This window comes from Marmota marmota, unplaced genomic scaffold (genome assembly GCF_001458135.2).
Source record: "Marmota marmota marmota unplaced genomic scaffold, marMar, whole genome shotgun sequence".
NCBI classification, from domain to species: domain Eukaryota; kingdom Metazoa; phylum Chordata; class Mammalia; order Rodentia; family Sciuridae; genus Marmota; species Marmota marmota.
In genome coordinates this window covers 9,099,579-9,127,518 of record NW_026000130.1, presented here as the reverse complement: position 1 = coordinate 9,127,518, position 27,940 = coordinate 9,099,579, and the positions used below count along the sequence as shown (strand labels likewise).

General features: G+C 38.3%; 1 protein-coding gene across 5 annotated transcripts in view; it reads left to right on the top strand.

Annotated features, from left to right (window-relative positions):
- Positions 1-27,940, top strand: part of Cltcl1 (clathrin heavy chain like 1) — a 101,278-nt gene that overhangs the window by 31,645 nt on the left and 41,693 nt on the right. For all 5 annotated transcript variants that reach the window (XM_048785130.1, XM_048785128.1, XM_048785129.1 and 2 more), the window contains exons 4-17: positions 5,177-5,338; positions 8,190-8,303; positions 10,515-10,688; positions 11,375-11,572; positions 12,535-12,735; positions 12,828-12,980; positions 13,574-13,696; positions 15,433-15,570; positions 21,671-21,835; positions 22,344-22,524; positions 23,270-23,433; positions 24,995-25,120; positions 25,782-25,924; positions 26,421-26,655. In XM_048785130.1, the coding sequence (XP_048641087.1) occupies positions 5,177-5,338; positions 8,190-8,303; positions 10,515-10,688; positions 11,375-11,572; positions 12,535-12,735; positions 12,828-12,980; positions 13,574-13,696; positions 15,433-15,570; positions 21,671-21,835; positions 22,344-22,524; positions 23,270-23,433; positions 24,995-25,120; positions 25,782-25,924; positions 26,421-26,655 (2,277 nt within the window). The remainder of the gene's footprint in view (positions 1-5,176; positions 5,339-8,189; positions 8,304-10,514; positions 10,689-11,374; positions 11,573-12,534; positions 12,736-12,827; positions 12,981-13,573; positions 13,697-15,432; positions 15,571-21,670; positions 21,836-22,343; positions 22,525-23,269; positions 23,434-24,994; positions 25,121-25,781; positions 25,925-26,420; positions 26,656-27,940) is intronic.

Genomic DNA, 27,940 nt, shown 5'->3' with positions numbered 1-27,940 from the left:
ATCCCTGATGAACATAGATGCAAAAATTCTCAATAAAGTTCTGGCAAATTGCATGCAAAAATATATTAAAAAGATAGTGCACCATGATCAAGTGGGCTTCATCCCAGTATGCAAGATTGGTACAACACAGAGAAATTAATAAATGTAATTCATCTCATTAACAGACTTAAACCAACAATAATATGATCATCTCAGTAGATTCAGAGAAAGAATTTGACAAAATACAGCACCCCTTTATGTTCAAAACACTAGAAAAACTAGATATAGTAGGAACATATCTCAACATTGTAAAAGCTATCTATCTTAAACCCAAGGCTAGAATCATTCTAAATGGAGAAAAATTGAAAGCATTCCCTTTAAGAACTGGAACAAGACAAGGATGCCTTCCTTTATTTATTTAACATCATCCTTGAAACTCTAGCCAAAGCAATTAGATGAAAGAAATTGAAGGGATGGAAATAGGAAAAAAAAAAGAACTCAAACTATCATATTTGCCAATGACATGATTCTATATTTAGAGGATCCAAAAAATCCACCAAAAACATTCTAGAACTAATAATGAATTCAGCAAAGCGGCAGGATAGAAAATCAACACCCATAAATCAAATGTGTTCCTGTACATCAGTGAAGAATCCACTGAAAGAGAAATTAGGAAAACTGTTCCATTCACAATAACCTTAAAAAATATTTGGGAATCAATCTAACAAAAGAATTGAAAGACCTCTACAATGGAAACTATAGAACAGTAAAGAAAGAAATTCTAAAGAAGACTTTAGAAGATGGAAAGATCTCCCATGTTCTTGGATAGGCAGAATTAACATTGTAAAAAAATGGCTATACTACCAAAAGTGTTATACAAATTTAATACAGTTTCTAATAAAATTCCATTGACATTTTTCATAGAATTATAAAAAAGCAATTATGAATTGACTTGGAAAAATAAGAGACCCATTATCATCCAAGCAATCCTTAGCAAAAAAAATGAAGCAGGAAGCATCACAATTCCAGATCTTAAACTATACTACAGGGCTGGAGTTGTGTCTCAGTGGCAGAGCACTTGCCTAGCACATGTGAGGCACCACATAAAAATAAATAAAGTAAAGGCATTGTGTCTATTTACAACTAAAAATTATTTTTAAAAAACACAAAACTATATCACAGAGCCATAGTAAAAGAACGACATAGTATTGGCACCAAAACAGACACGTAGACCAGGTACAAAATAGAAGACACATAAATAGAGTTACCTCATATTAGACAAAGTCACCAAAAACATACATTGGAGAAAAGATAGCCTCTTCAACAAATGGTGCCGGGAAAACTGGAAATTCATGTGTAGCAAAATTAAACCCCTCTCTCTCACCTTGCACAAAAATCAAAGTGGATCAAAGTTAGGCACTAGTACAGAGATCCTGCACCTAACAGAAGAAAAAGTAAGCTCAAATCTCCACTGTGTTGGCTTAGAAACTGACTTCCTTAACAAGACTCCAAAAGTGCAAGAAATAAAATCTAGAATCAATAAATGGGATGGATTTAAGCTAAAAAGCTTCTTCTCAGCAAAAGAAAGAATCAATAATGTGAAGAGAGAGCCTGCAGAGTGGGAGAAGATCATTACTACATGCACATCAGATAGAACATTAATCTCCAGGATATGTAAAGAACTCAAAAAAACTTAACACCAAAAAAAAAAAAAACCCAATCAATAAATGGGCTAAGGAACTGAACAGACTCTTCTCAAAAGAAGATATACAAGGGATTAACAAATATATAAAGAAAATGTTCAACATCTCTAGCAATTAGAAAAATGCAAATCAAAATGACACTAAGATTCCATCTCATTCCAGTCAGAATGGCAATCATCAAGAATACAAGCAACAATAAATGTTGGTGAGGATGTGGGGGAAAAGGTACACTCATACATTCATTGCTGGTGGGACTGAAAATTGGAATAACAGCTATGGAAAGCAGTATGGAGATTCCTCAGAAAACTTGTAATGGAACTATCATTTGACCCAGTCATCCCACTCCTGGATTATCCCCAAAGGACTTAAAATCAGCATACTACAATGACACAGTCACATCAGTGTTATAGAGCTCAATTCACAAATAGCTATGCTACGGAACCAACCTAGGTGCCCTTCAACAGATGAATGGTGTTAGGGTCTGTAAACAAGTCAAGATGGCGCCTGGCATTTTGCCAGAGGGAGTGGTTTGTGAAGTAACGCCAGCGAGCCATTAAGTGTGGAGGTTCCTTATTGGTTGACTGCTGTATCTAGTTTATGTTAATTAAGATAAGCTGTGTGTAATGTATATATACCCCTCCTGTCCTACAATAAACGGCTCCCACTCGTGCTGTATCAATGTACACAAGTTGTTCATCACCCCCCCGGTTATTTTGCTGTAGCCGGACTGCGGCAGAATGGATAAAGAAACTATGGTATATATACACAATGGAATATTACTCAGCTTTAAAGAAGAATGAAATTATGGCATTTGCTGGTAAATGGATGGAACTGGAGACTATTATGCTAAGCTAAATAAGCCAATCTCAAAGAATCAAAGGCCCAATGTTTTCTATGAAATGCAGATGCTAGTTCACAGTAAAGAAGGGGAGAATAGAGATATTTTGGACTAAACAGAGGGGAGTGAAGATAGGGGAAGGGGCATGGGCATAGGAATGATAATAGAATGAATTGGACATAATTACCCTATGTGCATATATGATTACATTACCTGTGTAACTCTACATTGTGTACAACCAGATGAATGAGAAGTTATACTCCATTTATGTATGATGTGTCAAAATGTATTCTGCTGCTATGTATAACTAATTAGAACAAATAAAAAATATTTTAAAAATGGAAAAATATATTCAAAACAGTAATACTCATGGTAGCCAAATGGTAGAGACACCCAAATGTTCACTAATGGATTAATAAATTTAAAAAAATCATGATTTATACATAAGTGGATACAGTGGAATATTTTCCAGCCCTAAAAAAAGAAGTGAAAAATACATGCTGCAACATGGAGAAAACTCAAAAAACCTCACTAAGTGAAAGAAATGAAGCAAAAGATTATAAATTTTATGATTCCATTCACATGAAATATTTAGAAAAGATAATTCTATAAAGACATAAAGCATATCGGTGGTTGTCAGGAGCTATGAGTAGGGAGGATTGGGAGCTAATTGTTTAATAGGTACAGAGATTTCATTTGGGTAATGAAAATGTTTTGAAACTATGTAGAAGTGTTAGTGGTGTGACATTGTGAATGTATTAAATGCCACTGAATTTTAAGTGGATTACATTTGTTGTTTGAGTCCTTACCTACCATAGTCCTCAACATGCCTTTACCCAAATTTGCCAGTCTACTCTCAGCTGCCCAATGAGGTGGGGACAACTGATAGAAACCTAAGGATTAGAAGCAGGTCATTGGTCCAAAAGCCATACATATAGCCTCTTGGGTTCTCTCTGTCCTGCCTCTTCTCTTGGCTTCAGTTTAGCATTGGAACTTACTATATTGCTGAAAATCTTCCCATAGTCTCCTGCGGAGCATGAGTTTTGTCCTGTCCTTTTGAATCTCATTTAAAAATTCCTTGTTCATTCTTTTGGTAGCGTACACACTATTTAGCTGCTGATTGCTTCTACTCCAAGTAACCACTAGTATGCTTTCTGATTCTATAGTTTGCCCTATTCTGGATATTTCATGTGCAAAGTCAGGCAGCATGTGGTCTTTTTTGACTGAGTTCTTTCCTTTGTATAATAACTTTAATATATTATATGTTAAATGTATATTAAACATATATATAAATATAATATATGTGTTGGGATTCTTTTTGGTACTAGGGATTAAATGCAGAGGTGCTTTACCACTGAGCCACATCCCCAGCCCTTTTTGAGATAGGGTCTTGCTAAGTTGCTGAGACTGGCTTTGAACTTGCGATCCTCCTGCCTCAGTCTTCCAATATGCTGGGATTACAGGCATGACCACTATGCCCAGCAGAAAAGATTTTTAAAAAGAGAAAAGTTGAGGACTTGTTTTCCCATTTTAAGGAAATATGAATAGGTGGGGGTATAGACTAAGCATCTGAATTTTTCCTACAGACTACTACCTGGTGGCCTCGTTGGCAGAAACAAAGGTTTGAATGTTGAATTATAGGAGCTTAAACTTTGATGCTTTTGTGTACCATTACCATTTACTCTAAATTTGAGCATTTGTCATTAAATATAAATGTACTGAAATTCTTTGCTAGAAAAATATAAGTTCTAAATTTTATAAAAGATTATTAGCTTTACTGATTTTTATTAAACATAATTTTTGTTATTTATACATTTCAAATAAACATTTTTAAAATTAGTCCATAATCTCATTACCCCAATTTAACAACTATTAACATTTTGGAGCCTTTGCTTTTAAGACATACTTTCTGTGAAAAGATACACACAAACACACACACACACACACACACAAAATACCAAAAATGCACATTATATTTAACAAATTAGGATTATCTGCCTTGCTCTTTTTTAGTCTTCCCCCCGCCACTATTGTTTATAGCCATTTTTCCACATCAAATTCAGTTATATCATGTGTTTATTTTTATTGGTTCTTTTTAGTTATACATAATAGGATTAATTTCAACATAATTATAAAAGCACAGGATATAATATTCTAATTCAGTAATTCCTCTTTCGCCTTCCCCCTTTGTCCTTCCCTCGGTTCTACTGATCTTTCTGCTACTTACCTATAGTTTTTTTTTTTAATTAATGTGTTGTTGATGTACACAATGGTGAGATCCATTATGGTATATTCATATATGTACATAGGAAATTTAGGTCAGATTCATTCCACTGTCTATCCCATCCCTCCTCTCTTCCTTTATTTCCCTTTGTCTGCTACACTGATCTTTCTTCTTCTTCTCCTTCTCCTTCTCCTTCTTTCTTCCCCCTACCTTTATTTTGGATTAGCTTCCACTTATCAGAGAAAACATTCAACTTTGACTTTTGGGGACTGATTTTGCTTGGCGTATCATGCATTTTAAATAGCTAGTAGATTTATAATTTATTATAGGAAATAAGTCAATGTATGAGACTTTCATTTTAGGAACATTTGTTTTCAGAATTGCTTGTTTATCTGTTTTCTCTTCCTTTCATCACAAAATATCTTTACTTAGCAAAACCGTGTGGTTGGAGCAATGCAGCTCTATTCTGTGGAGAGGAAGGTTTCACAACCCATAGAAGGCCATGCTGCTGCCTTTGCAGAGTTCAAGATAGAAGGGAATACCAAGCCTGTCACTCTCTTCTGCTTTGCTGTACGCAGTTCCACAGGAGGCAAGGTAAGATCCACTCTACTTTGTCTTCCTCCTAGAAAAGTGTCAGAAATCAGGGTCATGAGTCTGTATGAGTACAATTGAAAGTGGGACATGGCCTGCAGGTCCCTGTATAAATGAGGACTCATAGCAGGGTTTAGAGCCACTCATGCAACATTTATTTCAGTAGTGTGGCAGCAACCTTGGCATAAAATTAGTAACCTCAAGTTAGCTTAGCCCCTTTCCCTTAGAATTCCTCTTAGATTGTACTGAGATGGGCCTTAAAGGGATGTGAGGCACAGTTTCTGCTCTCATGCATCAGTCTCGTGGAAGAGATAGCTGTGAAACCACTGCAGTGCCGTCTTTGCCATAAGGTATACCTTTCTCACACCTAAGGTGTGATTCCATCCTGGTGGTTGTGGTAGGGATGGGGATGAGGTCCCAAGGAAGCTGTAGAGAGGCAAGATTGTATCCAGGAGCCAGCTGACTTTTTTTTTTTTTAGTTGCAATACTTTTATTTATTTGTTTGTTTGTTTATTTATTTATTTTTATGTGGTTCTGAGGATCGAACCCAGGACCTTGCACATGCTAGGCGAATGCTCTACCGCTGAGCCACAACCCCAGCCCACCAGTTGACTTTTATATAGCAAAGGGTATATCCAGACTCTGTTTGGAAAGGCTGTCATGGGAAGTGGTGTGGAGGTGTCCTATACCTTATGACATTAGAGAGACCTGGGATTCTGCTGGGGTTTCATGAGACAGTGGGGCACTGCTTCTAAATAAAGTTCTTATTCCTGGAAGACTCTTGTCAAAAAATACTTCCTGAAATCATTGTTTTGGATTGTTCATTAGCTCTGAAAGGATTCTCCAAAGATGAGTTATAAATCATTATATGGCTTCCTAAACTTGTTCATCTGAAACACACTTCTTTAGATATTTTGGTTATTGTGGCATAGCATACTTCATGCTTCCTCAATTGAGAACTAGTAGAAAAGTAGGAATCAGGTAAAATGTCAGCCTCATTGCTAAAAGAGCTAATTAAATACACCAGCTTTAGCTATATAGTACAAGAGCTTGCTACCATATCACCTCAGAATTAGGCTTACCATCTTTTCACAGATGGAACTGGGGAGGGACAGGCCTCCATTTTAGTAGCAGAATCTGCGCCACTGAGCTCCCTAGAGATGAGAGCTTTCCAGAATGAGTTCACTTAGAAGCCTGGTGTGCTCAGCAATCTCCTGTACTCAGATTTCAGATGGGCACTCTCCTGGGGGAGCAAGCAAGGTTGGAGAGGGGATAGTAGTAACCTGCTGGGGCAGGCCCTTCCACAGTGACCTGAGTCACACTCAGCTCCCGCATCCCCCATCACACACAGTAAATCTCCCAAGAATTGTAGAAAATTGTGGCTGTTTCTCTCCCCTGCTACAGGGAGGGTGTAGTATCCTTCTCAACCTGGGTTCCTTGCCCTGAATTCTTTCTACGTTCAACTGTCTTTACAAGAGTAACTCAGTAGTCTCCACATGTGGATTGGAGTTTGCCTGGATATCAGTTACTGGATATTAGTTACTGCTAACCTTCCCAGAGGCAAATGTCACTTGTTCAAAATCACACCCTTCTCCCTCTGCTTTCCCAAAACTTTGACTTTTGTTCTCATACCTCCACTTCTGTTGGTAATGTCATTGTCCTTCTTAACTCCCAAGCAGGAAACCATAGCTCTCTAATTTTGTTACCACCTGACCTTTAGCAAGTCTTATATCTGTCTAAGCTTTTAGTGACTATGCTCTTATCACCTTACATTTGGCTCAGGAAATGACCATTTATTAGGTCCTCAGACCTGCTCCACCCTTTTCACTAATAGGTCTTGCCACAGAGTTTTTCTAAACTACCTTTTATCTTAAATTTCCTGTGTGCAAGAAGTTCATCTGACCTATATTAGCCTTTGCATGCCCACATATCAGCCAGCCCATCTTTCAGTGTATCCCCTCTCCACTCAAGCCTTTTTGGGATTTCCCACCTTTCCTTCTTTCCTTTCCTTCTGCTGGCCAAATTGAGACTATCCCCCTCTGTGAAACCCACCCTCTAACCCTTGTTGTGTCATGTCTCCAATCCACTCTACTCGTGATTTTTTTTTTCTGGATTGTTTTAGCTTTGGCACTTTTTCTTTTTTTAATATTTATTTTTTAGTTGTAAAACAATACCTTTATTTATTTATTTTTTATGTGCTGCTGAGGATCGAACCTAGGGCCTCGAACACGCTAGGTGAGGGCTCCACCGCTGAGCCACATCCCCAGCCCAGCACCTCTTCTTCAAACAAAATTTATGGTGAAGGCACCTATGTAAGTCAGAATTTAGAACCTTTCTAATACAAGGAGGAAGGAACTTCCTCATCCACAGACATTCCTCTAAGTTCTACAATAATTCTTACATCTCCCTGAATAACCTTGAAAAGACTCAGGCCTGTACCACAGTGGGTTGGATTGTCTCATGAGTTTGACATTCAGAGATGAGATATCATTGACTAACCGGTTCACATTAGCCTGGGCTATATCTGAATGATTGGAGAGAACTGAAATAGGAAGCAGATACTAGTTGGAATGTTTGCTTCATGTCAGCCCCAAAGCCCAGGGAAGAAAGAAGTGATTCAACTAACCAGGAACTAAATATTCTCAGGTTTTCTGGCAGTAGTTCTTTCTGTTGGTGAGAATCAGGTTGGTAATTAATCACAAGTACCTCAATAAAGAAATTGTCTTCTGTTGTTCGAATGTATGTTTTAGCTTTAGTCATACAGAGCTTGTACCTCTGCTCACCACTGTGCCTTGTTTAGTATCCGTCTGCCACCAAGAGCATTTACTTGTATTTACTAACATCTTTCTTCTAGTTGCACATAATTGAAGTTGGACAGCCTGCAGCAGGAAACCAGCCTTTTGTAAAGAAAGCTGTGGATGTGTTTTTCCCTCCAGAGGCACAGACTGATTTTCCAGTGGCTATGCAGGTATGGATTGCTGCTCTTTAAATATCTCACATTCTAAATTGTCAATTTTGGCACTTTCTAAAGTTATAGGAAACTGTCATCTGCAGTTTGTTTCATTATCCTTCTCACCCCAGATCTCTGATTCATTCAAACCCATTTAGAAACCTGCAATTTTGTGCATGATTTTAGGAACAGTCCTGCTCATAGAAGTCCTTCATCAGAGCAGGTCAGGACAGCATGAGACTTTTCTAGCTTTTGTACCAAACTTTTAGGCCTTTCTCCTTTTATTGTAAAAAATTAGGTAGTTACTGTGGTACAAGACTGTATAAAGAAGAAAACAGTCCTCTGTAGATAAACCAATGTGATATAAAATACACCAAAGATCATATTACTTATTATGTAAATAACTTAGATATAAACCTTTTCTGAACAAAACTGGGATCTCAGTATATATGTAAGATGGACATGTCTTAGCTATTTCCTTTTATTCTGTTCTCAGATATCTGCTCATATTTATAATCATTTCTATAAGACAGATTTCTAGTAATAGTTTCCTGATAGAAGAATGTAATTGTTCCCCCAAAGTGAAATCAGCTTTTTTCCTGTCTTATAGAAAGATATGTTTTATATCAATTTCCATCAATATCAAATGTAACAGCAGGATTAAATATCAACTAAAATCCTACCATGACTGATAATTGTAACCACCATTTAAGGTAACTTTATATGCATACATTCATGCAGATATATTCAAATAGACTCCTACAAAAATGGTTTTGTACTAGCCTTGCTGCTTTATGACTCTCTCTCTCACTATATTAAAGATAGCTCTATGTCAGTAAAATCACATTTATTTTATTGTTTGGGTAACCTGTTCTATGCATGTGCTGTGCCTCTCTCAAATTGTCCCACTGATGTGTATTTAGATTTACTGTAATCACTTCAAGGAACTTTGCAGTTCATACATCTTTATTCATTAGTCAGAAAGTCTGAGGATAGATTCTTAGACATAAATTATGTGTCAGAGGCATATACATGTCAGCAGCTCTCATGACCATGCTGATTATTTCTTCTGCCAGTGCTGCCCTTTACAGCTGGACAGTGTCCAGTGATTTTCTTATTCTTCCCTTGGTTTCTGTCCAGGCAGAATGGGTTTCTCATATGCGTCTTATTAATTGAATTTTCATGATCTTTGCATTTTTTTGTCAGTCTTTTATTAAAGTGTCTGGTGGGTTTCAAGTATTTTTCCGAGTCATAACAAAAGGTGGTCACATATTCCATCTTGTATACATTTTGCATTTTTGTGTGGCTTTACTATCATATTTTGAAAATAATTCTGTACCCTAAGATGATCACAGTAGCCACACATATTTTTTCTATTACTCTTTTAATTGTATTATTTTTATTTAAAATATTTGTTTTTTTAGTTATAGGGGGCATAACATCTTTATATTTTATTTTTATGTGGTACTGAGGATCGAACCCAGTTCCTCATGCATGCTAGGCGAGTGCTCTACCACTGAGCCCCAGCCCCAGCCCTTAATTGTATTATTTTTAATTTAAAGTCTTTGGCTCATCTGAGATTTACTTTGACCTAAAGAGTAAGGTAATGATCCAAGTTCTTTACTCTCTCCTCCATCCCCAAATAGCTAACTGGTTATATCAATATCATGTGTTGATTAAAGTATTTGTAGTCCACTACTAGGCTACTTACCATTCTCACACATAATAGATTCTATTTCAAGGTTCTCAATCAAGTTACCTTTTTCTCTGACTTCCTATGCTAGTATCATACTTTTAAATAACTTTAAATTTTTAAATAAGCTTCAGGTTTTCCTGTGTGTTATTGATGGCATTTGGCAAAGGTTAGTAAGTGGAAATGGAAGGTAGATTGGAAAGTGAAGTCAGTATTAGGGGTCTTTATCCAGAACTTTCCCCTTCTTTTATGAACTTGAAGCTTAATGGGGTTTGGAAAGAAACTGGGGAAAGAATGTCTCTACCTGAAAGATATATGGAATAGGCTGATTTTCTTTGACCTTTGTTTGAGAGTGATTGGGCAAAATAAACCTAGGTCTCATGGAGAAGAACTTGAAATCCATTTCTCAGGGTTTCATTACTCCCATTGATGATCTCAGCCATGGAATCTCTGGGATCCCATTTATCATTCATGAGCTCTTTTTTTCTTATGTGGCTTTGTCTTTTTCCAACCCATCATACTCTGCCTTCTTACAGATTGGAGCTAAACATGGAGTTATATATTTGATCACAAAGTACGGCTACCTACATATGTATGATTTAGAGTCTGCTGTGTGTATCTACATGAACCGTATTAGCGCTGACACAATCTTTGTAACTGTTCCACATGAACTAACCTCTGGGATTATTGGTGTCAACAAAAAAGGACAGGTATGTAACTCTGAGGTTTAATTTCCCACCTTTTCCCTTCAGTAAGGACTAGAGCTTTGTGATCAGGTGTAGTTAACTCCTGTTATTAAACTTATACCCATGTCTGTCTTCTCCTTCACATCATCATTTCCTCTCTTCAGCCAGCACCATTCCTAACACAACATTGATTCTGAGTGAAGCATCTGCCAGTGGAGCAGCAGTTCTAATATGCACCGTGTACATCTTTATATCAAGCACCTGTTAGTTGGAGAAGGTTGAAAAAGCAGATACTATGCTGTTGAAGTTAACCTTTCTGAACCAAAGTTAAAAAGAGAAGAAAATCAATTTTTTAAAAATTACCTTAAAAGAAAAATTGTAAGGAGTACTCATCAGTGAAAATCAAGCAAGTCATTTTGGCATATTTCTGAACACATCATTATGATCAGTGCCTGTATGACTTTACATTTTCATAGTATTTTGAACAGCTGCATAGAATCCCATGCTATCACTTTGCTGGGTGATTCTACTTTGTTACCATTAAGAACCTGGCTCCTTTGCATCTTTTTATGTTAGGACCAAGATCACAAGCATGCTCAACATGAGTCTGGGAATTTGGCAAACATTGCAGTGTCATGAGGGAATGTGACAGACTGTGTATCTGGGGCATTCCCCCAGGGGAACTGGTCTCACTTGGTGGGTTCTTACAGGTGCTGTCAGTTTGTGTTGAGGAAGAAAACATTGTGAATTATGCAACCAATGTGCTTCAGAATCCAGACCTGGGTCTGCGTTTGGCTGTTCGTAGTAACCTGCCAGGGGCAGAGGAGTTATTTGTGAGAAAATTCAGTACCTTCTTTGCACAGGGGAACTATGCTGAAGCCGCCAAAGTAGCAGCATCTGCACCAAAGGTAATGAAACTTGAACACTGTATGCCATTCTGAAGTTTTAGGACCCAACCTTGAGGGTAAAATAAAACATGAGAGCATTTCACTACACTATTGGAATATATTAGTGTTATGTTAGTGTGCTTTTTGATTATTTTAAATGTTTTACTAATGGCATAGCAGTAATGGAAACACACAAAATTTTGCTCCACCATTTTATTCTTTATTGTTTTTCTGTTATTGCTGTGTTCATAAATATTTCTTACCCAGAATCTTAGCTCAGGTACAGTTTTGTTTTTTGGTGACTTGAATTTTTCACTGACACTACCTAATCATTAAATATAAAATTATAAAAAATAGGGTAACTATACCTATTTTATTTAGTGACAGTCCTATTCTGGACTTTCTTCACTCTTCTAGAGAATAATAGTTTGGTTTATTTCCTTAGGATACATTTTCCTGGGACTGGATTTACTTCTGAGTAAATAAAGGTTTTCAAGTTACTTCTCCTCTAAAGATTTCTTCCTGTCTTCCAAGTGGATTTGAAGAAACCATTTTATTTTTTAATACCTTTATTTTATTTATTTATTTTTATGTAGTGCTGAGGATCAAACCCAGGCCTCACATGTGCTAGGCAAGTGCTCTACCACTGAGCCACAATTCTAGCTCTTAAACAAACCATTTCTAATGGGACTGAAAGTTTTTTAAATTTGAGTGAGTGTAGAACTTCAAGACCAAGTTAGAGGCCTAATTCTCACTGTAGCCTGGTAGGGTACAAGTAAGATCCAAAATGTGACGTTGCCCTAGGACTTAGACCCACTCTACTTAGTTATTGATGGAGGTAGAAGCAGTAACTTTAGTAGAGGAATTTTTGTCCATGTCAAGTCACTGTAGAATTCCATTGGCAAAAATTTGTTTTATATGAGCAAATTGAGTGAAGGGTTGCCCTGTGATTACAAATAAGCTATATTTTCATTTGTTATCAGGGAATTCTACGTACCTGTGATACAGTCCAGAAGTTCCAAAGTATACCTGCCCAGCCTGGCCAAGCCTCTCCTTTGCTCCAGTACTTTGGAATCCTGCTTGACCAGGGTCAGCTCAATAAACTTGAATCTTTAGAGCTTTGCCGGCTAGTTCTTCAGCAGGGGCGCAAGCAACTCTTAGAGAAGTGGCTGAAAGAAGATAAGGTGAAATCACAACCCCAAAATAGTTTGAAAAATGGGTTGCAGCTGCCCTGTTTCTCCAATCCTAATGTTGTCTTGTCTTTTGGCATGTACAGCTAGAGTGTTCAGAGGAACTGGGAGATTTGGTCAAAACTGCTGAACCTATACTGGCTCTGAGTGTGTACCTTCGGGCAAATGTACCAAGCAAAGTTATCCAGTGTTTTGCAGAAACAGGCCAATTCCAAAAAATTGTGCTCTATTCCAAAAAGGTAATACATGTTTCATCATCACTGCACAAATAATTCATGTGCAGGTGGGTGGTTGTCAATTGTGTCATTTATAAAATGCCTTCTATGTGGGGTGAGTGCTCTGGTATACAACAGTTATCAGTACTGCTGTTAGCATCTGGCATTCATTAATATTAATAATATTTTATTATTCACTTTTTTATTTTCCTGTCTTATTTTACAGTCAGAAGCTTTCTTATAATTTTTATCTTTTTCTTACTACTTCTCCATCCTTCTTCCCCCTATACCATCTGTGTGTCAAATCAGTGTTTGTGGGGGTTTCAGATCCTATCCCCATGTGGTCAAAATTGTCAGCACTTGCTAGTGCTGTGCCTGCACACCAACCTGGGTTACTTCTCTGTGGTCCATGTTGTTTTTTTAGTTAATTGCATCTCATATACATGGGATCAGTTTTCACTTAATTGGACATTTTATTTGGCAAAGGAGTGGTACATATACATGCTAATGTTGATAGTCATTTTTTTATAAACATAAATTCCAAACTAGAGGATAAACTTTTTTTAATGCCTAGCATTTTTACTTACTTTTCCTGATTGGTGTTCCCTCACTTACAGGTTGGTTATATCCCAGACTGGATCTCTTTGCTGAGGAGTGTGATGAGGATCAGTCCAGAACAGGGTCTGCAGTTTTCCCAAATGCTAGTGCAGGATGAGGAGCCATTGGCCAACATTAACCAGGTGAATATGGGTTGTTTGAGATATTGTAGGACTTTTTGTAGCCATCAAGAAGATTCCCTTTCATTTGGCTTTCTGTTATCACAATTCAGTGATTTTTTTGGTTTGTTCTTATTCTTTTAGTTTTAAAAAACATCTAATGCACTAGGAGAGCTTGTCTTTATTATTTGAATACTTGTCATTCAAGTATTGACAATATTTATTGATTTGTGTGTCAAACTTAGAGGATTTTGTTTCTTTTTGTTGGGATTAGTAATAGGATGTGAGGATGTTATTTAAGAATGGTAGCCCTCCATCCCTTATTCCATTCCATTACTACCCGATTATTTCTTTCTGACAAATAACCTGTACAATGGAAAGTGCAGACAAGTCACCTGACTTGCATATTCTGGGTGTCTAATTGCCCTGAGTTTTAGTATAACTTACTTAATATTCAGGTATAAACACATTTCAAATCACCTTCAGTAAAATACATTCAAGAAGTGTGTAATAAAGCAGAACAGTAAAACCAACAACCTGTCTAGAAATGATATGTACAATTATAATTGGATTTGTGCATCTGGGAATCTGCAGATATTTTGGAAATCATGAAATAAGGGGTTTGAGCCAAATTTACTTAGATCTCAATGGGAAAGAAGTGTCTAGTTGAAATCTTGATTACATTTCATATTTTTTAAACTTTTTTAAAAATATAAACTTTTGGGCTGGGGCTGTAGCTGAGTTGGTAGAGTAACTTTCCTGTCACATGTGGGGCCCTGGGTTCAGTCCTCAGCACCACATAAAAATAAAATTAAAATATTGTGTCCATCTACTATAAAAATATTTATATATATATATATTTATATATATATATATATATATATATATATATATATATAATCACTTTTTCCAGGCATGGCAGTGCATGCTTGTAATCCCAAAGGACTTGGGAAGCTGAGGCAAGAAGATTGCCAAGCAACTTAGTGAGACCCTGTCTCAAAATTAAAAAAAAAAAAAAAGGCTAGGGGATGTTACATAGTGGTAAAGTGCCTCTGGGTTCATCCCTAGTACCAAAAAAAAAAAAATCCAACTATATGTATTTCCTCTTATACTTTAAGTATGAAAAACGTTACACAGTTGCTAAATTTATTACCTATATTTCACCTCTTATTAAGTTTTATTAATTGTTTTAAATTAATATTTGTTTAACTGTAGTAAGTGTCTAAGTAAATGTGCATTTTCCCACTTGTGCCTGAATAACATAATGATAGTGAATGGGCTATACCCCAGGTATTAGCTTCCTTTACAATTTTTTAAAATTTTTTAGTTGTGGATGGACACAATATCTTTGTTTCATTTATTTATTTTTATGTGGTGCTAAGGACTGAATCCCGTGCCTCACTTGCTAGACAAGTGCTCTACCACTGACTAAAATCCCAGCCCCAATTCCTTTACAATTTGATTAACATTATTTGAATCACTTCGGATTCTGGGGGCTCCCATGTATTATAAAGACAACTGCCTTTAAGCCACTCTATTAAAATGGCCTGTTGTTGAGTATAACGTAGGTGTTATAATTTCACAAAATTACCCTTGGGTTAATAATAGCTATGAATTATTTGAATTTCAGAAATATAAGAAAATGCAAAGGAAGGGACTAATCACTGAATTTTTAAATGAGATTCTATCTCAAAAACTGTTTCAATAGGAAAATTAAACAGTTCCTTCTCTGAGTGAAAACATGGCTTGGATCTTTGTAGATTGTGGACATTTTCATGGAAAACAGTTTAATTCAGCAGTGTACTTCCTTCTTGCTGGACATCTTGAAGAATGATCACCCAGCTGAGGGGCACCTCCAGACCCAGCTGTTGGAAATGAATCTGATCCATGCACCCCAGGCAAGTGACATCTCTAGGCTAGTAACAAGGGGCAGGGTACCTGCTGTGCCTCTGTATGGGATGTACAGACCTGAGCACAGAGGTTTTGAACTGGTTATACTTGTTCCAGATGTTTATTTTTATGCTTCTCAGTAGGCAAAAAAACGTTTTCCTCCAAGTTTTTTCAGGAAATCAGGGTACAGAACATTCAAGGAAACAGTTACAACTGGGAATATAATTTCTTCCTTTCTTCTCTTTTTCATTGTGGTAAAATATGCATAACAAAGTTTACCATTTTTAAGTTTTTTTTAGTTTTATTGATTTTATTTTTTTAAATACACAATAACAGAATGCATTACAGTTCTTATTACACATATAAACCACAATTTTTCATATCTGTTTATATATAAAGTATGTTGACACCCAATTCAAGTCTTTATACATGTACTTTGGATAATGATGTCCATCACATTTCACCGCCCTTGCTAATACCCTGCCCCTTCCCTTTCCCTCTCACCGGTCTTCCCTATCTATAATTCATCTAATCCTCCCATGCTCCCCCCACCCTACTCCACTATGAGTCAGCTTCCTTATATCAGAGAAAACATTTGACATTTGTTTTTTGGAGATTGGCTAACTTCACTTAGCATTATCTTCTGCAACGCCATCCATTTACCTGCAAATGCCATGATTTTATTCTCTTTTAATGCCGAGTAAAATTTCATTGTATATATATATCACATTTTTTTATCCATTCATCCACTGAAGGGCATCTAGGTTGGCTCCACAGTTAGCTATTATGAATTGTGCTGCTATAAACATTGATGTAGCTGTGAACCTGTCGTATGCTGTTTTTACGTCCTTTGGGTATAGTCCGAGGAGAGGGATAGCTGGGTCAAATGGTGGTTCCATTCCCAGATTTCCAAGGAATCTCCAAACTGCTTTCCATATTGGCTGTATCAATTTGCAGTCCCACCAGCAATGTATGAGTGTATCTTTTTCCCCACATCCTCACCAACACTTATTGTTGTTTGCTTTCATAATAGCTGCCATTCTGACTGGAGTGAGATGATATCTTAGAGTACTTTTTTTAATATTTATTTTTTACTTATAGGTGGACACATATCTTTATTTTATTTTATTTTTTATGAGGTGCTGAGGATCGAACCCAGGGCCTCACAGGTGCTAGGCAAGCACTCTACCTCTGAGCCTCAATCCCAGCCCCTTAGAGTAGTTTTGATATGCATTTCTCTGATTGCAAGAGATGATGAGCATTTTTTCATTTATTGTTGATTGATTATATATCTTCTTCTGAAGAGTGTCTGTTCAGGTCCTTGGCCCATTTGTCAATTGGGTTATTTGGGGTTTTTTGGTGCTTAGCTTTGAAAATTTCAGACCAATATCTCTCATGAACATAGATACAAAAATTCTCAATAAAATTCTGGCAAATCTAATACAAAAACATATCAAAAAGATTGTGCACCATGATCAAGTGGGATTCATCCCAACATACGAAAATTAATGAAGGTAATTCATCACAACAGTAGACCTAAAGATAAGAATCATATGATCATCTCAATAGATGCAGAAAAAGCATTTGACAAAATACAGCACCCCTTTATGTTCAAAACACTAGAAAAACTAGGAATAACAGGAACATATCTCAACATCGTAAAGGCTATCTATGCTAAGCCTCAGGCCAACATCATTCTAAATGGAGAAAAATTGAAGGCATTCCCTCTGAAAACTGGAACAAGACAGGGATGTCCTCTTTCACCACTTCTATTCAACATAGTTCTTGAAACACTGGCCAGAGCAATTAGATGAAAAAAATCAGAGGGTTATGTATAGGAAAAGAAGAACTTAAATTAGCATTATTTGCTGACAATATGATTCTATACCTAGAAGACCCAAAAACTCCACCAGAAAACTTCTAGAACTAGTAAATGAATTCAGCAAAGTAGCAGTATATAAAATCAATACCCATAGATCAAAGGCATTTCTGTATATCAGTGACAAAGCCTCTAAGAAGGATGAGGAAAACTATCCCATTCACAGTAATCTCAAAAAAAAAAAATAAGATACTTGGGAATCAACTTAGTGAAATAGGTGAAAGATCTATACAATGAAAACTACAGAACCCTAAAATTAGAAATCAAAGAAGACCTTAGAAGATGGAAAGATCTACCTTGCTCTTAGATAGGCAGAATTAATGTTATCAAAATGACCATACTACCAAAAGCACTATACAGATTTAATGCAATTCTGATCAAAATCCCGATGGTATTCCTCATAGAAATAGTAAAAGCAATCATGAAATTCATCTGTAAAAATAAGAGACCCAGGATAGCTAAAGTAATCCTTAGCAGGAAGAGTAAAGCAGGTGACATTGCTATACCAGACCTTAAACTATAGTACAGAGCAATAGTAACAAAAACAGCATGGTATTGGCACCAAAATAGACTGGTAGACCAGTGGTACAGAATAGAGGACACAGAGACTAACCCACAAAATTACAATTATCTTATATTAGACAAAGGTGCCAAAAACATGCACTGGAGAAAAGATAGCATCTTCAACAAATGATGCTGGGAAAACTGGAAATCCATGTGCAACAAAATGAAATTAAATCCCTATCTCTCACCATGCACAAAACGTAACTCAAAATGGATCAAGGACCTAGGAATTAGACCAGAGACTCTGTGTGTAATAGAAGAAAAAGTAGGTCCCAATCTTCATTATGTGGGATTAGGCCCCAACTTCCTTAATAAGACTCCTATAACACAAGAATTAAAACCAAGAATCAATAAATGGGATGGAATCAAACTAAAAAGTTTCTTCTCAGCAAAAGAAACAATCTGTGAGGTGAACAGAGAGCCCACATCCTGGGAGCAAATTTTTACCCCTCACAAATCAGATAGAACACTAATCTACCATTTTAGGTTTTTAAATGTGCAATTCAGTGATGTTAAGAAGATTCACAGAGCTGGATGTGGTGGTACATGTCCATAATCCCAGCTACTCAGGAGGCTGAGTTAGGAGGATCACAAGTTCAAACCCAGCCTGAGCAAATCAGTGAAACCCTGTCTCAAAATAAAATAAAAAGGGCTGGGACTGGGGATGTGGCTCAAGCAGTAGGGCGTGGCGCTGGGTTCGATCCTCAGCACCACATACAAATAAAGATGTTATGTCCGCCAAAAACTAAAAAATAAATATTAAAAAATTCTCTCTCTCTCTCTCTCTCTCTCTCTCTCTCTCTCTCTCTCTCTCTCTCTTTTAAATAAAGAAAGAAAGAAAGAAAATAAAAAGGGCGGGTATGTGCTAAGTTCAGTGCTAAGTTCAGTCCCCAGTACTTAAAAAAAAAAAAAGAGAGGACATTCACAAAATTGCGCAACCAACATCACTATATATTTTTATCATCCCAAAAGGGAACTGCCTCTAGCAGCCATCATTCTGCTTTCTATCTCTATGAAATTGCCTATTCTATATAGTTCATACAAATGAAATCATAAAATATTTGTCCTTTTGTCTTTTTTCTTTTTAATATTTTATTCATGTTATATCATGTGTTGTAAATTCATTTAAATTCCATTGTTAAGGCTACATAATATATTCCATATTATATGTATACTACATTTTATTTATCCTTTCATCCGTTGATGGACACTGGGTTGTTTCCACATTCTGGCTGTTATGAATAATGCTGCTTTGAACGTGAATGTACAAGTATCTCTTCAAGACCTGGCTTTCAATCTTTTTGAATATACTCCTAAACGTGGAATTGCTAGATCATATTGTAATTCTGCATTTAATTTCTTGAGGAACCACTGAGCTGTATTCCAAGAGGCTTCAGCATTTTATATTTCTGTCAGCAACACAAAAGTGTTCCAATTTCTCTGTCCTTTCCAACACTTTTTTCCTTTTATTCATTTATTTTTTAAATAACCACCATCTTAATGGGTGCAGTGGTATCTCACTGTGATTGGGGCATCATTTCTTAACCTGAAAGATGGGGGCATATGATCAAATCACATGTATTGCTATTTTTGGTTAAATTTGGAGATAAATGCATAGTGCAGAAATTGGAGATAAATATATGACATAGAGGATTTAATGTAAAGCTGTTTGACCAAGGTTGTATGAGAAGTTCACCTTGTTCATTACTTATTTGTCTTCTGATTTGTTTTTCTTTAATAATCACATAATATTTTGAAATTTGTAATTAACATGCTTTATTCTATTACCTCAGTTTATCCAAATCCACAAGTCAGCTACTAAGTGTATCCATCGTATCCCGCCTTTAGGAAATAAAATTGGTAATTTACTATTTGATGTATTTGAACTCTTATGACTTGGTGATTACGCATAAAGGATTTTAGTAAATAGAAACCAAGCAACACTCAGAAACTCAGCATACAGACCCCAAAGAGTGCCCACACTGTAAGGGATGAGCTGACAACTAGGCATAGTACTAAAGGCTTGGGCCACAGTGCTTGAAACAGTGAGGCAGTCTTCTTTGGATGATGAGCACTGGATGATGCTTTCTGTCTTTGCTTATCTCTCTAAGTTCTCTAAAACACAGTTTCTCTGATAAAGGGGAGATATTGAAAAACAAGAGGATAGTTATGCCAAAATAAAAGAAAAAAAGGATAGAGGGAAGCAGGTATCAGGTATTCAAAAACTCTCCTCTCAGGACTTGGTTTGATCCTTTATTCTGTAGGAATACAGAGTGTGCATAACCCTTGAGCAGTGTGGTATAGACTGTATGTAGTCACTGTGCATGCATCTAGTCCTCTATTGGGTTTGTGTTCCACATCCTAGAAGGGATGGAAAAGAGTGTGCTGAGCTGCAGGTGAAGGCACCCAGGAGTACAACTTGTCAAGACTAACTACTGGTTAGAGACACTGGTAAGATCACTCAGAAAGGCAACAAAGTTGCTGTGTTGACATATCCATTTTAGTCCAGAGAGTACTAAAAATCTTAAACCTCATCAAAATTCTTTCTAGGTGGCATGTACTTATAATGTCAGCTACTCAGGAGGCTGAGGCAGGAAGGTTGCTTAAACCCAAAAGTTCAGGGCCAGCCTGGGAAATATAACAGGACTTCACCTCTTAAACCTCTAATACCTATTCCAAAACATATCTGTAACCCTATCTACATCATCCTCTCCATCCCCCTCTCTCCAGCTCTGACCTCTAATCACTTGACCCTATCCAAACATCAAACCTAAACTATGAAATCTAAACCATTATACTATAACCCTGTAACATATACACTAACCAATAACAACTAGTGCTAACAACAACCCTAATTCCCAAACTATAACCCTAGCCATATCCTATATCCTATACCTTATAACCAACCTAATCTCCACCCCAACCACATGCAACTCAAACCACCTCATCTTCACCTTCAACCACTCCCCAAACCTAACCAATTACTTCTAACTCCACCCCCAATCTACATCTTGAAATAAAGGACCTTATCTCTTTATAAAAAATAATTCCAGGAGTATTTATTGTTTTAAGTTCCATTCCTAATTCCGCCTTTAATTCAATAGAGAAGTCTAGTAAACAAATAGGATTTGTTACTTTCAGATCTAATTCTGACTCATCTGAGAATTAAAAGAAGGTGTGGTAGAATTGAGCCCTTCCACTGATCTTGCTATAGAAAACCCATAAAAATGTAATTGCTGAACCCAACTACTATGTAACCATAAAGCTCTAATAAAAAAGATGTAATTGCTGAAAAACTGCAACAGGATCCCAATAATAGTGTTTTATGGAGCCTCAGTATTTCTTACATGCCTGACTCCAGCCTATCAGAGCTCTAGCTGTCCTTCAAGTCATCTTTTGCACAAGGCTCTATTTTCCCATGTTGCAGAGCTAGGCCTGGCTCACAACATGGGAAAATAGAGCCTTGTGCAAAAGATGACTTGAAGGACAGCTAGAGCTCTGATAGGGAACCACTAACACTGCAGCTACCATGGAAGCATGGATATAAGCACTGGTTCCTGAGCTACACACTACCCTGGGGGGGGGGGTAGGGTACAGTTGATCAGCTGCTGTTTAAAATTTACTGCCATCAATCAGGTTTTCTTACTGAAGTTGATATTTCACAGGTTGCAGATGCCATCCTTGGAAATCAGATGTTTACACATTATGATCGAATCCATATTGCCCAGCTTTGTGAGAAGGCAGGCCTCCTGCAACGGGCGCTAGAGCACTACAGTGACATCAATGACATCAAGAGGGCTGTAGTCCACACCCATCTTCTCAATCCTGAGGTACAGTGCACCACTGGGGCACTCCCCTTGTTACTGGTGTCTATATGGTCATTCATATCACATGCTCCCAAATGTGTCCTGTGGGTGGTTTGTGAGACCAGGCATGAGCCTGCCATGCTTTACTGTACACACAATCCTCACCTGCCCATCAACATGTCTGGGGTCCATGTCATCTTTCTTTCACCTTTGACTTATTCTAATAACAGGAATAATGATAACATTTTAACATTGACAACCTAGCAAGACTGTCTGAATCATCAGTAAAAACTAAAAGAGCTACTGTGTTCCAATTACAGAATAGTTTTAGAATCAACTGTAGGATATACTAGGATAAACAGTTTAGGTCAGGGTTTTATCCTAAATTTATTCCTTGCTCCCACTTTTTACCATGATAGATAGGTGCTTTTTGGTCTTATTAAGTGAGAATTCTTTACACTTTTGACATTTAGGGTGGGGATGGGAATGATCCAGTTATTTAGTAACATTTACAACTCTTCCTTATCCTCAGTGGCTTGTCAATTTCTTTGGTTCCTTGTCGGTGGAGGATTCCATGGAGTGTCTACATGCCATGTTGTCTGCTAACTTCAGACAGAACCTTCAGCTGTGTGTGCAGGTGGCTTCTAAGTACCATGAACAGCTGGGCACACAGTCCTTGGTAGAGCTTTTTGAATCCTTCAAGAGTTATGAAGGTAAATCATGCAGCCCTGGGCAGACCCTGCCTTATGATGACACCTGTCTTCTTATGTGTTGCTATTCACTCATGCAACATAGAAGAGTCTTCCTGTAAAGTTAGGCAGGATGCAATTCTGACTGCCTTACATGTTCAGTCAAGAGCAGAATATTACTTTTCTCTCAGGGGTATATTCAACTTATGTAACCTTTTTGGTATTTTCAAAGAAAAAAAGCAAGTTGGTTGGTAGTGGGATGGGGGTACTTATAATTCCCCTAATATCCTTGAAGTCTTTGTAGAACCTTGTATCTCCATGTAGGACAGCTTAGTGCAGAATTCATCTGAAATTCTGTAATTGTGGTTCTGGGTACCAGTGAAAGGGCCTGGTATCTGGTCTGAGCAGCCCTGACAAGGCAACTCTTTTGTCCTCTTCCAAGTGAAAGCCCACAGTAGAGGGTCCATCACTTTGTGGTGTTACCTTGTTGATTGCAGATGAGGCCTATCTGGTTGCCATCCTTTGCCCTTTTGTGGTAATTTCACCAAAAGAATTCCAGGAAGGGTGGCTTTGTTGGGTTCAGGCTGGGGGCCTGACTAGATGTTTTAGAGAGATGGCAAGGCACACAAACTTTACATAGATGAAGAAGTCTGAGTGGGTCTGAAGAGTGGGTCGTTGTGGGTGGGGTGATCAAGAGAAAGTGAGCAACTGCCAAAGAGAAGACAAATGAATGTTAGGAGGGTAAACATGAAACAGTCTCTATTTATAGGCCTCTTCTACTTCCTGGGCTCAATTGTGAACTTTAGCCAAGACCCAGATGTGCATTTGAAGTACATTCAGGCTGCCTGCAAGACAGGGCAGATCAAGGAGGTGGAGAGAATATGCCGCGAGAGCAGCTACTATTACCCAGATAGGGTGAAGAATTTCCTAAAGGTATGTCCAGGCATGCCTTCCCTGACAAGCTGCTTTCAAGGGGTGATAGACCTGGCCAGAAGTCCTAAGAAGTACTAAGCTGAGTTTGTCTTGCCTTTATTCCCTTAACACCCAGTGACAAATCTCTACTTTATGATGGTCTAATATTCTTAGAGGACTCCACTCATCATTAAGAGAACCCTTTGAAGGAGAAAGAAACTAGAGGCTGTCCAGCTCTAGTTATCCATCATGCAGGTGGCAGCAGTTAATTCATTACTGCATTTTATTTCAGCAGCATCCCAACTGCGCCCCTGTTGGTTATGTGTGGTAAAGCTGCAATAACAAATAGACCAGTCAGTGTTAGAGGCATAAAGAACAATTAGCAAACTGGGCTTGGTGACAACACCTGTAATCCCGGCAACTCAGGAGCTGAGGCAGGAGAATTACAAATTTGAGGCCAGCTTCATCAACTTAGCAAGGCCCTAAGCAATTCAGTGATATCCTGTCAAAAAATTTAAAAGGTTGGGAATGTCTTTCAGTGGTTAAGCACCTCTGGGTTCAATTCCTTGTGCCGAAAAAAAAAAAGAACAAAATAAGAAGCCTATTTCTCATGCAACAGTCCTGGATAGCCGTGAGTTTGAGTGATATGGCTTTCCATGCCACCATCCTTTGAAGGATTGGCATATAACTGTTTTGCCATATTCAGTACTTTGCCTTGAATGTTGCCTTCCCTGTCAATTGGTGGAAGGGAAGAGTACATTTCATTGGTGGCTTTTATGGCTAAGTTCTGAAGGTCGCAGGTAACACTTTGGTTCATGTTCCCTTGAAGGAAATGAGGTTATGTGACCTCACCTGAAACTCTAGGGAACCTGGGAAAGGTGATCTAGGAGTGGGTCCAAATAAAGATTAATGTGATTATGGTGGCCTATTGACTCTCCTGATAAACTATTGTTTAGGAACTGAGTCTGAGTGTGTGAACAGCTCCCCCACTACCTCACCCCACTAGGCTGGCATTTCCTTGGGCTGTGACTTTATTGCAGATGAACTATTCTTTTTTGGAGCGGGTGTTTAGGGATGAAATCAAGGGCACTTGACCACTTAGCCACATCCCCAGCCCTATTTTTTGTATTTTATTTAGAGACAGGATCTCACTGAGTTGCTGAGGCTAGCTTTGAACTTTCGATCCTCCTGCCTCAGCCTCCCAAGCCACTGGGATTATAGGCATGTGCCACCACATCCAGCAATTGCAAATGAACTATTCTGGTGGGCAGCCTGACCTATGTTGGGTTTCCACATAATGAGCTGCTTGTCTCAACCCAAAAGATGTTTGGATTTGCATAAATTTGGAAAGTTATTGTCAAATTTAGCAGAGATCTCTTGTTTTTAGCCAAATACTATTACCTTCCCCCCACTTGTTTCCCAAAACAAACACTACATTCTCACAATGTAAATGCCTTAAATGTCAGCCTATCTAGAGCAAAGTCTCCTTGTACATTCCCTGCAGGATCACTGTTGCACAGGCTAGGTCTGACTCTGTGGGGTCCCTCACTGCCTGACCTATTCTCTTCTCTCTATCCCTCAGGAGGCTAAGCTCACAGACCAGCTCCCCCTCATCATTGTGTGTGACCGCTTTGACTTTGTGCATGACCTTGTCCTGTATTTATACCACAACAACCTGCAGAAGTACATTGAGATCTACGTTCAGAAGGTACCATTCAGAGGGACACTGCGGACTCCCAGGGTGACACCTAGATGCCCTTAGGCCTCAGACAGTGATAATAGTCTACACCTCAGAGGCTGCCTCTTGACTCCTGAACATTTTAGAAATTTCACTTTGAAGGGTAGTGTATTAGTTTGCTCAGGCTGCCAGAATAGAGTACCATAGATTGAGCAGCTTAAACAACAGAAATTTATTTATCACAGTTTCTGGAGGTTGAAAGTCCAAGCCCAAGGTATTGGCTGAGTTGGTTTCTAGTAAGGGCTCTTTTTCGGGCCTGCAGATAGCTACCTCAGCACTGCATCCTCACATGGTCTTTCCTTTGTGCACATGCATTTCTTATAAGGACACCAGTCCTATTGGATTAGGGCCCCATCCTCAACATTAATTACCTCTTTATTTATTTATTTTTGCCCCCCTAGCTGTACATAGTGTAGAGTTGCACCAGTAGTATAACCATACATGACATTAATTACTCTTTAAAGGTCCTGTCTCCAAATTCAGTCTTAACATGGATAGGGCTTTGACAAATGAACTTTGAATGGGACACAGTTCAGTCCAAAATAGGTTTTTGCCACACTGTACAAGTCTTGGGGGGCTTATAGCAATTCTGTTGTCTGCAGTGCTGAACTTGCCACCTTGATTCTTCTAGGTCAACCCTAGCCGTCTCCCAGCTGTGGTTGGAGGGCTGCTTGATGTGGATTGTTCTGAAGAAGTAATTAAAAACTTAATCATGGTGGTGAGAGGACAGTTCTCTACTGATGAGCTGGTGGCTGAAGTAGAAAAAAGAAACAGGTAAGGTTTTTTTACTTGGTATCTTCTCTTGCCCCTGGATTCTGGTATTTGTTGTTAAGTCTCTCCTTCTCAAAAATGCCTTATTGGTTGGTCTTTAGTCCCCAAGACTATTTTTGTCTCTCTTTTGTGTATACATCTTAGGTGTAGGAGTGAGTTAGTTGCTGTTGGTACTGAAGACAATGGGGTAAAACTTTATATTTGGAAGCTAGGTCTGTCTTTATCCCTGGAGCAACCTGAAATAAATAGAGTAAGAGATTGTTTGTTTGTTGTTTCAAGAATCAACCCTCAGGGCTGGGGTTATAGCTCAGTGGTAGAGCACTTGCCTAGCATGTATGAGGCACTGAGTTTGATTCTCAGCACTGCATATAAATAAAGATCCATTGACAACTAAAAAAAAAAAATTTTTAAAAAAAGAATCAATCCTCAAAGCCCAGGGTTACCCTAGAGATACCTGATCACAGCTTTGAGAGTTTCACAGTATCTACTTTTTTCAAAGGCTCAAATTGCTTCTTCCCTGGCTGGAGTCTCGGATTCATGAAAGCTGTGAAGAGCCTGCCACTCATAATGCACTAGCTAAAATCTACATTGACAGCAACAATAGCCCTGAGCGCTTTTTGAGAGAGAATGCCTACTATGATAGCAGTGTGGTGGGCCAGTACTGTGAGAAGCGGGACCCACATCTGGCCTGCATTGCCTATGAGCGGGGACAGTGTGACCTAGAGCTCATCCAGGTAGGCAGAAAATATACTTGGCTTCCTGTGTCTCTCTGACTTCCCAGAGAAGCCTAATAGGGGCTGATTGGGAATTTGTGTACCCAGAGATGATGGGTCTGAAGTTCATTTCCATACATTTAGTTGTTTAATAATTTTGATACCTTTTTGTGATCTCCTTATGTCCTGTTGTATCTGTAGGCTTCACTAGCACTGAATCTGACCCATCACCCCTCTGCTTACAGTCATTAGTTATCTGGTGACTTGAGGGCAAAATTGAATTTAATCTGATCTGTGGACCACCTCCTTCCCCCCATTGACCCAGCCTGCTTCCCCTCTTGCAGCCCCACCTGGCATGACCTGTAGTCCTCCAGTGTCTCCTGTCCTAAGGGCCCTTGTACTGCCCCCTTCTTAGAGTAACTTTTCAGATGCCCTCCCTCACCTGTTCCCTAACCCACCTAGCCCTTGCTGCCCCCTCCTTGAAAAACATTCACCAGGTCTTCTGCTTATATCTGCCCAGGTTGGGATGTATGTATATGTACTTATGTGTTTAGGGTAAACTGTATAAACTACTACCACTTGACCTACAAATCCAGAAATCTCATGTGGTTGAATCTAGTGTTTTTTCATCTATAAGCTCATTTGGTCTATTTGTTCTCAGCAGCTCAGGTCTCGTAGTATATATATACTCAACAACCAGGTGCGGTGTATGTTAGAGTGTATATGAGGAGAGTTGAAGATGAAGAGCAGTTACCAGCTTCTCCTTCTGCCCTAGTTTTTAGACAGAATTGACAGGGATGAGTGAATATAACCACTCACCTGAAAGTCTTGGGGGAACTGGTTTTATAAAGCTGGGACGTTCATTTGTTTGATACCAGTTAGCCACTTTTTGGCTTAATTTACTCCCTTTTTATTAAAGCATAGTTTAATGGCTGCTTAGAGATCTTAGCACTCATCTGTTCCATGAGGTGCTAACCCTTTTAGTAAGGCCAAGTGTGCTAGGAAAGAGATACTCATTCAGGACTGCTCTGTTCAAGAGAGGGCTGCAGTATGACTTTAGGGCAGGGCCTCTGTATGGTTAGCACTTTGCCAGTCTACTTTGGCCTCCTGCCATCCCACACAGGCAGCCCATGTTGCCTTCACTTACATACACATATCCCAGCCCTGTGCCTATCAGGATATGTTTCTCCCCAAGATTTAGCAAATACTTCACATGGTGGAATATCCCAGTGGATAATCAATAATTTGAAAATCTATTACAGTATTCAGAGAAGGATCTCAAAGTTAGTCAATGAAAGCACATTTT